The 9,946-nt window shown below is 49.7% G+C and overlaps 1 protein-coding gene across 3 annotated transcripts; it reads right to left on the bottom strand.

The window, feature by feature from the left end:
• Positions 1–857: 857 nt before the first annotated feature.
• On the bottom strand, positions 858–9,036 carry nsd2 (nuclear receptor binding SET domain protein 2). Of its 3 annotated transcripts, XM_085931556.1 has the most exons (23): positions 8,866–9,036; positions 7,412–8,001; positions 6,941–7,219; positions 6,319–6,487; positions 6,072–6,235; positions 5,673–5,948; positions 5,485–5,605; positions 5,321–5,406; positions 5,149–5,251; positions 4,964–5,070; positions 4,792–4,881; positions 4,605–4,731; positions 4,331–4,531; positions 4,085–4,264; positions 3,538–3,694; positions 3,273–3,475; positions 3,093–3,196; positions 2,728–2,997; positions 2,490–2,606; positions 2,130–2,271; positions 1,871–1,977; positions 1,613–1,808; positions 858–1,369 (listed from the first exon to the last, which is right to left on the bottom strand). In XM_085931556.1, exons 2-23 carry the CDS (start codon positions 7,976–7,978, stop codon positions 1,110–1,112), a joined length of 4,026 nt encoding a protein of 1,341 aa, XP_085787682.1. In that variant the 5' UTR covers positions 7,979–8,001; positions 8,866–9,036; the 3' UTR covers positions 858–1,109. The 3 variants fall into 3 exon arrangements, with proteins under 3 accessions (XP_085787682.1, XP_085787681.1, XP_085787680.1); XM_085931555.1 differs by lacking the exon at positions 6,941–7,219 and having other exon boundaries at positions 8,866–9,035; XM_085931554.1 differs by lacking the exon at positions 6,941–7,219 and having other exon boundaries at positions 4,964–5,251.
• Between the last annotated feature and the right edge of the window lie 910 nt (positions 9,037–9,946).

The following is a 9,946-nucleotide window of genomic DNA, read 5'->3' as shown; positions in this document are numbered from 1 at the left end:
ATCCTTGGGTTTATTTGAGTTAGGAAAAACATCTCAAGCACTAATCCTTTATGTACCTCAATGCGGGTATGTCACACTAAGACGTATGTATGTTATGGAACATGTTATTGTTTTAACTTGTTTTATGTGAACGTTAATTCTCATAGAAACCTTAAGGTAGCTAGTACTAATTCCAAACTTCTACCTAAAGTGCAACTTGACAAGATCATCCCCTTAACTTGGGTTATCTTGTCCATTTTTTTTTTCCATGTCTCACATTGTTTTTCATATAGTGTTACTAAATTCATTTGACTATCTGTATGGATAGGTTTGTATGTGTGTGTATATTACCATGTTTGTTAGTATTTTCTCATGCAACATGAGCTGTAGCACACAAAAATTGACAGAATGGTAGGAGAAAAAAAAAAAAAAAACTTGATATATTTACAATAGAAGGCATCACTATGGGCACTTATACAGTATGTACATATTAGTCTGTGGTTTAGGAGGGACAGTAGTTAAAAGCCAGTTAAACCAGTTAAATGGTGCTCACAACAATCCACTACATATATTCAACAAACAGTCTTTCCAGGGCTCAACCTACGTTCAAGCAGTGAGTCCTTGAGAGCTGACATTTGCCACCTTTTTATCCTTTTTTAACAAGAGACTAAAAACTAGAAGTTAGGATCCAACTGAAGAGTACAAAATGTGCTTGGAGCGCTCTAACGACTCAGTAGTGTTTGTCACAGATTCACAGGGAAGCTCCACCTCGCCTCTCCCCCAACACTATCAATATTACCACCCTCTGTTGGGTATTATTACCCCCAAAAAATATGAAGGACACTACTGGACTAAGCACAGTACAAGGTAGTCTCATCTTTGTCATATGCACATATTTACTATGTATTATCTATATATTAGAAAGTACAAATAGAAAGAAGGGGACTCAAGTATGAAAGCCTCGACTTGATGTTTCAAAAAAAAAAAAAAAAAAAAATGCAGTTTGGCAAAAACAAATCAGACCAGGAAGTGGATAGCTCAGTGCAAGAAAAAGAAAACCCTGAAAAAGCGCAATCGGTGAGCTTGTTCCCTGATGACCACGATTGAACTTTTTGTTTTCTTTCTACTTTTTAAGCTTCGACCGCTTTCCTCTTGGTGTTCTTGACTGGGGTTTTCCTTGGGCCATTGGGACGGGCGACGGCAGGAACGGCAGCGAAGGCGATGTCCTGCTGCTCGTCGTGCTCCAGGCAGCACAGCTGGCCCGTGGGAGGCCAGGCACGCAGCGCTCCCTCCTGGTGGGCCTTGCAGAAGGAGTTGGGACACAGTTGGCAGAAGGCTTGGGAGTTCTTGCCGCAGACGTCGCAGTGGTGCCACGGGCAGTCCCAGCGACCTGACAGCAAACGGGAAACATTACTTCACTCTGTAGCATCTCCTGGAAGGTTGCAAAAAATTGTGCTCCTGGAACCAGTTTGACTGATGAGCACAAGATTGGGTGGATGTGTTGATCATGAGGTGCACACAAAAAAGTCTCAGGTACAATGCCCAAAGTTAAACAGGAAGTTGACAATTTAGGTTTTAAGGCTAGAAATATAGTTTGTTCCATCTTTGTTTGTTTTGATTTTTAATCACTGACCAAAGGGCCTCTTGGAGAGGTTGAGGCAGGACAAGTGGAAGGCTTTGGTACAGGTCTTCTTGCCGCAGATGACCAGCTGGCCTCCATCGCCGCAGCGGAAACACTCGTCGTCTGACTTCTTGCCCTCTGTCCGTCGCTTCCGGTACTTGCGCTTGGGCCTTTTGGCTTTAGGATCGCCCACCTGACCGCTGGAATTCTGGCGACGGCAATCAAATATGCTAGTACTTGTTGCAGCTTTGATTTGATTTTTTTTTTTACCTTGGGGCGATCTCCCAGGAAGCCGCTGCAGTTGGGGGCGCCACAGCGGCACACCGTCTTTTCGTTACCCAGACAGTCCAAATTGTAGTTGAACGTCAGCTCAGTGCCTACCGCAGCAAAACAAACATCAAAGCATCTGAGATTTGTGGAAAGGCCACATGAACGTTTGGAGCCTCCAAAGTGGCTTGTTGGTGTTTTGAAAAGAGTCGTTAAGTAGTCAATTGTTGTGGCGTTGTGGCGACGTGACGTGTAAGGTTACCCGCCGGGATGTCGCAGACGGCAAACAGTCCCACGCGCGTGTCCCCATTGACAGTCCACTTCTGCGTCTCACAGTTGGGCTGGCAGCTGTGGTTCATGAAGCGGGAGAAGTTGCCCTTGGGACCGGCGTCGATGATTCGGTCCTGGGGGAGTGGGAAAGGCAAAGACGTTGCCGGACGATGGGGCCGCACCGCCGCATTTGTGGTGTTGACGACTGTCACGTTACAGTCCGCTCTCGTGTAACGTTCCCAACATGCCGACACCTCGTCATTTGTGTGGCTCCCGGCGGGAGGGGAGCCGCTGAGCGCACGGCGCCCGCCGACACGTCGGGGAGCAACGCTTTCGCAAAGCACGCACCCACCTTGTCAATGGTGAGCATGTAGAAGTCGGTGATATTGTTCTCGTGAGCGTCTTTGATCCTGGCCCGGCATTCGTCCTCGTCGATCAACTCTCCGACGTACTCGTTGACGAACTCGCCCTGGCGGGTGAACAGATGAAAAGCTACAAATTGGAACCGTTTTGAGCCATGAGCAAGTCGCAAATGACCCGCTTGTGTTAGTTTTCCGCCAACAAGTTTGGTTTGCAGGGCGGCGACGGACCTTCTTGACGTCACGCAGCGCCATCAGGCCCCAGCCCTTGCCGGGCGTCTTAATGATCTTGGTGTCTGGGTAGAGGCGCTTGCTGAAGTCCTGGTTGCAGCAGCGCTGGCCGCTGGGGCACACCTGCGGGTGGCACTCGTATTGCAGCATGCGGTTTAGGCACTCCGACTCAAAGCCGCATGGACGTTCCACCGAGGGCTTGCAGTTGCACTTGGGGATCTCCGACACGTCGGCCACGTACACCTGCACCTTGCCCACCGCCTTGTTGACCTGCAAGAAAGAGAAAGGAGCTCTTCCAATTTGAGATGATTTTCCCCTTCACTTTCTGAAAATGCAAAAATGGCCATTTCTGTTCTCTAACCCACCTTGATGAATTTGTACGGGGGCGGCTTTCGATTTTTCTCCTGCGCTTCCTTGGCCTCTCGCTTCATCTTCATTTCCTTAAACCGAGATTCAGCCTCCAGCAGTGCTGAAGAGAGCAAAGCGGGTAACGCTTCAAATCAGCTCTTTGCGTTGGGGCGGATGCTTGCCACGTGAGCCTTTACCCGTCTTGAAGACTTTTCCGATACCGGTTTTCTGGTACTTGCTTCCCCGGTCACCTTCCATGTAGGGGAAAACGCGGCCCTGGTGTGTCCAAAAGTAGTCCTTGGAGCCAAAGAAGAAGACCGGGAACTCTCCGATTTGGTGGCGAAGGTGCTGGATGTTGGTGGGGACGTTGCGTGGGTGGTGAATCTCCGCTGGCCACCAACTGAAGGCGAACGACGTGAGAAAGGCGGCGATGGAAAAACGCCATGGCCATGCAGTGCTTACCGGTAAGTTCCCAGTTTGACCCAGATGATGTCTCGGTATTTGGGCTTCTTGCCGGCGCGGCAATCGTTGCAGAACCAGCTGCCGTCGGGCATGGCGATGTTCAAGCAGTCGGGGTGGAAAGCGGCGGGACACGACTCGCAGCACAGCAGCTGACCTCCTGCAAGGCATTGCAGCAGGCTTGCTTGGTTTTGGAAGAACTATAAATCAGGCGAGAGTTGCATAATGTTTTTTTTTTTTTTTTTGGAAGTGGAGGGGGGGTCTGATTGGGATTTTCTTTTTTGGTCATAAGTCGGTGCCTTGTGAAACACATGGCCTGAGTTCGCTAGCTAAATGCTAACGCACAATGGGAAACACCATAGAGTGGCTACTTAATAGCATGGGTGCCACAGTGTTTCCAGCATATTTGATATCGGGACAGAAATGGTGGCACAACACACGTAGACAGACAATCTAATAGTATGCAGGCATACAGTATTATATTTATTATTTGCAAAGAATGACACTGAAAGCTATTGTTGTTTTTGGGATTATGCTGCATGATTTTCACCTTTGGAGCAGACGAAGCACCAGCTGACGTTGACGTGACTGTGGTGGCTATATCCCTTCTTGGCGTTGAAATGGTTGGTGCAAACAATGGCGGTGTTGGTGATCATCTCACTGCCCGCCGCCAGGCACTGGTCGCCCACGTGGTAGGCCACCGGGCAGCGCAGGCACCGCATCAAGCGCCCTGCAAACACCTCAGCTGAGCCTCACGTTTGCAGCTCGAGTTGGGGTCCGCTGGCGAGCGCCTCACCTTTGGTGGACCTGTGCTGCGTGCGGCAGCCGTAGTGGCAGGTGAGGCAGGTGTGCAGCGGGCAGCGGAAACCTTTGCTGTCAAAGACACTGAGTGGGCTGAGGCGGGCGCACACTTCATGGTAGAACTTGCCGCAATGCGCCACGTGGCAGCGCCGCACATCCCCGTCCGACTGCTTGCATGAGAAGCACGGGTGAACCCCTGGTAGGAGAAACGGAAAGTCTGCTAAAAGATTCGAGGCGACGGCAAACGGACGGCGCGCTCGCTTGCTCACCCGTGCTGCACGGCCGGCACAGCGGCTTGTCGTTCGGCTGAAAGCTTTCGCCGAGACAGCCGAGGTGGAACATTCCGCAGCACTGACCTTCGCAAGGAACCAGGTCGTCGCCAGCCAGCTCGCACACCTGCACCACAACGCCGAGATAAGTGCACTCGCAGAACGTTCAAGCAAGCCAAATACCAACCTGGCAGACAAACTCTTTCTTGCGTTCTCCCTTTTTCATGCCGTCTAGGCTGTCGCTCGGAGAAGCGGGACAACCTTCGCTTCCGGAACCCTGCGCACAAGGTAAGGTCAGCCTCAGACATGAAGGCAGGGCCTTCCCCCCCAAAAAAAAAATCCCCACACAGCTCTCAGACCTCAGGTTCAGGACAAAGGGACGTGCGTCTCTTTTTGGTCTTGGTGGGCTCGCCGAGGTTTTCGCCATCTTGCTTCCTTTTGCGCTTTGGTTTCTCAGCTTCTTGGTCTTGTGGAGCAAGGGAACACTTTGACAAACTGGTCTTGTGGTTGGGCTGCTTAATGCCATGGCTCGATTGTGGTCTACCTGCAAGAGGGACTTGCTGCTCTTTTCGTACTTTCTTGGTTTCTTTGCCTTCTTTGTCAGTTTTCCAACTCCTCCTTGTACTGGCCTTCTGGTCGACCTGCTCCTGTTGATAAAGAACGTTGTGAGCTTGCGTTTCCCATATCCGCGCACAACGCATGCAGGATCTTCTGACATTTTTTCGCCTCTTTTTGGGCTGCTGCTCCACAACTGCGTCGACCGCTGTTGTCGTTTTGGAGGTTTGCTTCAGCCGCCTCTTAGCTAAAACCACAACAGATGAACGGCATGATAAACAATAGAGGATTTGTTTGGAAGGCAGATGGCACTTTCCCCACTGACCCGGAGCCGAATTTTCTGCCGACGTCATCTTCTCAGAAGGACCTGTTGATGTTTTCCGCCTCCCGTCCGCCTTTAGAGGTTGTCGAGGCCTTGGCGGCTTCTTGAGAGGCATCGGGGGTTGCTTTGGAGTGAAAGCAAGTTTTGAAACAGTCGGCAACAGCATGTTATGACTTCAAAGCGTGTCTTACAGCATCTTTCTTCTTTCTCTTCAGATGGCCTCCGTTCAGCCGCTGTCCACGCTTGGAGGCAGCGGCCACGCCCATCAGGAGCCGGACCTCCGCCTCGGTGCCGGGTTCGGGTTTCAGCTTGTCCATTATACAGGCGTTGAGGTGAGGCCCGTTCTCGTCGTACGCAAAGATGAAGTTGGCCAAGCGCTCGTCAGGCGACATGGCCAGCGCCTCGGTGGCCTGGATGACGCCCATCTTCCACTGGGGGCGCACTTTACGGGGCACCGATTGAAGTGTCTGCAGGGCCAAACGGCCGTCAACCACAACCAAAAGGAACAAAAATGAGGTACCTCCACTTGAGAATCGAATTGTTTGAATTCTTTCCTATTTTTTTCTCACTATACAGCGAGGTTGAAGTACCTTTTTGTGAAGGACACGCGAGACCGGCTGCTTGCTGCGCAGGCTGAGTTCCTGGAACTGGCTCTCCCGAGCAAAGGGCACCATATTCTTCTCGAAAATGTAGCCCCTTTCAGGAGCATCTCCAAAATACTGCACATGGTAAAGAAAGCCTGACCTGCCTTTAGCTAAGGGAGAGAGAGGAAAAAAAGACAGATTGGAGGGAATATTCAGTGTCCTTGTAATGTAGGAAAGTTGAGCGAAGAATCACCGTTGGGTTTAGGTTTGATGTAGTGGTTGAGTTCAGGGTCGGTGGTCACGAGACAGGGCCACCAGGGGTAGCCTGACACTTTGGTCCACACCACGTCGCCAACAGAGAAGCTGTTCGGCAAAGGCAGCGCTTCTGTCGCGTTTGCCGGCGACTCAGAGACGACTGCAGGCTAGACAAAGAAATTAGGGGGGGGGGTCCACACTTTTAAGAGGAAATCATCTTTTGCACTTCACTAACAAAAATGTCAAAGAGCTTCTTGTGACCACTTATGAATTAAAGAGAACCCTCATGTTCAACTTTTCTAGTAGGCTTTTCCTGACTTTTTGCTTTCCAGCAGAAAATATTTTCTGCTCACTGACCGCAAAGTGGAGTTCTGAATTCGCGCCAGCTTGACTAAAGCCTCGACAGCTGAAGAACAACATCTCCAAGCCTCAACAACACAGCCACCACAACGCTTCACTATGGCTCTCTTTTGTACCTTTTGAAGCGACAACCAAACAGTTCAGTCTTGGTTCCGCAGCACAATTTAAGCACATGCGTTTGGGTCAAGTGATTTTGTTAGGCCACCCCGCCGCCATGACATATGTAGAAGACGGCATATTGTTGTCACGCCAGTACTTGCCAGAAGGTCTTGCAGCTCCTCCACCATTTTCGTCTGCCTCTCAGCGGCCCTCCTAACCAGTTTTCTTGTTATCTTTTCAGCGATTTTGGAGGGGCGTCCGGTTCTTGGGAGCGTCATGGTCGTGCCGTACTTTCTCCATTTGACGATGACCGTCTTCACTGTGTTCCACGGGATCTTTAATGCCTTAGAAATTCTTTTGTACCCTTCTCCCGACTGATACCTTTGAACAATGAGATCCTTCTGATGCTGCGGAAGCTCTCTGCGGATCGTGGCTCGGGACTACAAAAATGTCAGGAAAAGCCTATTAGAACATCTGAACCTAATTTTGAATGAATCAGAGGCAATCTACATGAGTGCAGGTGTGCTCTGACTCCCCTTCAACATGAGTTTGGACTGCTGGGGTCCAGTGTAATTTCTTGAAGTTCCCAACAAATACAAGCTTGAACGTGTTGACTAGAAGCGGAAACTCACCGCCTCCACTGCCTCCGAAGCGAGACCATCTTTGGATATGGCGGAGGAACTGAGGTTGGGTTGATGTTTTGGTTTCTGAGGTCTCCCCCGCCGCCGCTTCTTCACTTCCTGTCGTTCCTCGGGTGCCAAGGCAGCACCCTCAGCGGCGGCCAAGCTAGTCCCACTGGCTAAACAGGGCTCAAAGAGTGGCGCCTTGACCACTTGCGGTACGCTCACTTTCAGCCCCGGTTCACCGTGAGGACCACGTGCGTGCTGATGGGTTCCGTTGGAAGGAAGAGCTTCGGCGCCCTTGAGGGCGGGCAGCTCAGCGGCGCACATCTTGGGGATGGCGTCCTGGTCGCTGTTGAGCACCAGAGACGTGAGGTCCTTGAGTCGCTCATGTCCGTGGTTGCCGTGAGCGTGGCCGGACATCTTCGGGAGTACGCCGTCCTGCAAGGTGGTGGCTGTTTGCGCAGCGGCCCGTTCCATGAGCAGGGAGGGGTCGCCGCGCGACTCTGGCGGCTGCTTCATACTGACGGGGTTGGCCGGCTCTGCCATCAAAGGCAAGGAACTTCCTTTGCTGTCCATTCCAAAAGTCCTTTTCACCCACTCTGACAAAACAGCAGAGGTGGGACAGAGTCAAACGTGTGCAAATCTCAAATTGATCAAAACACACTTTCTCAAGAGTTCCTTTGCACAAATAAATCCAAGTAGGGAGCAAGACTCTATCCCTGGCTCCCTTGCATATCAGTCCCCCTGGAGAAAGGACAAGCTATCAGCTAGCTGCAGTCTGTGCACGGAGGAGGGCAGGAACCGCGTGCAGCGATGCCCAATGAGCGCTTCGCCGTCTGGAAAAGCCGCGGAAACAACAACAGCTGACACGTCCAATAGCGTGCCTTTTAGTAGCGATGTTTCATCGTGGATCGATTTATCTTGTCTGGCGTGCGCCTTGCGATTGTTTCAACTTCGTGCTACTCACTGTCCGGACGTACTTCTAAAATACAAACTAGTCGTTCTCATAAACTGGAACATGTTTTAAGATGTAATAGCTAGTACCTGTAATTGGCAAGCGGGCATGTTTTATTCCCTTTAGATTACTCGCGATCGTCTGCCATTAAGCAGCAAGTAGACAAAGCCGCCGCACAAAAGCCAAAAACACCATGGCGAGAAACACTACAGTTACAACCGAATTGCATCTGAGACTGAATTGTGTGTTCGGCTCCGACTCGGTCACAAGAGTCACTTTGTCGGCGCCATGACAGCTCGTTTCGAAAAAATGCTAACAAGCAAAGCCTATTGAATCCCATTAAAAAGTAGCAGCCAGAGTTAGCATTGGCTAACTAGCCGCCTCTCGCTTAAAATGGATGCTGGGCCCCGGGACAAGTGTACACTTTCCCAGAAGAAAAAGTCCCCGCGTTGGCTTCTATCGACTCGGCCTTGACATTAAGGACGAACGGCAACGGTCGGGGGTTTACCCGCTGGCTGGACGTCCCGGCGGCCACTTAGACGGAAAAGAGGATTTTTTCCATGGCGTCAAACGACGAATTTCATTCAAGTGGAGTGAAAAGGCTTTTGCGGGGAACTCAAACTGTGAGGCCAACCAGCGCGAAAAATGCTCACTCGTGATTGGTCGGAGGAGCACACGAGCAGACGGGTCCCTTAAATAAACAGAAATTACATACATTTACGAATGTTTTGGTTTTTTATTCTTTATTTTTGTTCATTTCTATTAAACTGCAAAAACACTTTATGGAAACCATTCACATTTGGAGGCACCCACTGCTGCGTAATTCATAGGTGGAGTCATTTTGGTGGTCCTGGGTAAACCCAGTCATGGATTTTGTAAACAGTGGACCCCGCATACTCGCAGATTTGCATTTATTTACTTTGCTTTTTTGCATTTATTTACTTCTTTTTTTGTCTATTTCTTTTACGGGGAGGTCCTTATCCACAGCACATCTGCCCCACACTCTCGGGAATGTGGTTTTGAATCCAGGCCTTCATATTCAGGATTTTGCATGTTCGCCTTGTGCTGAAGATGCCCCCAAGGACTACATGAGTTGCCCATGTGAGGAAAAGATTACGATTATTGTGGACAGAAACAGTGATAATACGTTCTTCTCCGTTATGCTCTTTTTCCGGTTGGCAGATCCCGCCACAGACCAACGCACCGTGGTCGGAAAGGACGGGACTTTCAAATTAAAGTATATTTTTTCGTAAAACAAAACATCACGTTCTACAGAAAAATCAGCCATTCATCTGGAAAAATTGTTGAACAATATCTTTTGAATTACACACAATGAACATACATGTAAGCTCGAAATCAGTAAATTACCCCCCCCCATAAAAAAATGACAATGACCTTTTATTTTTACAAACCACACAAAAGATGTGTATTCCGCCTCAGTTCAAACAAAACAAAACCGAAGTCTAAAAAAGTATAGTATAAGTATAAAAGTTGCAAGAAGATAAACAAAATGCCACGCTCTTTGTGTACACGCACATATGTAGTAATTATTATTTTTTATTATGTCGTGCTGACACGCTCTTGCAGAT

This window comes from Syngnathus leptorhynchus, chromosome 15 (genome assembly GCF_054491065.1).
Source record: "Syngnathus leptorhynchus isolate UIUO chromosome 15, UIUO_Slep, whole genome shotgun sequence".
Taxonomy (NCBI): Eukaryota; Metazoa; Chordata; class Actinopteri; order Syngnathiformes; family Syngnathidae; genus Syngnathus; species Syngnathus leptorhynchus.
The sequence above is the reverse complement of the archived record's forward strand: the minus strand, read 5'-3'. Positions and strand labels throughout refer to the sequence as shown.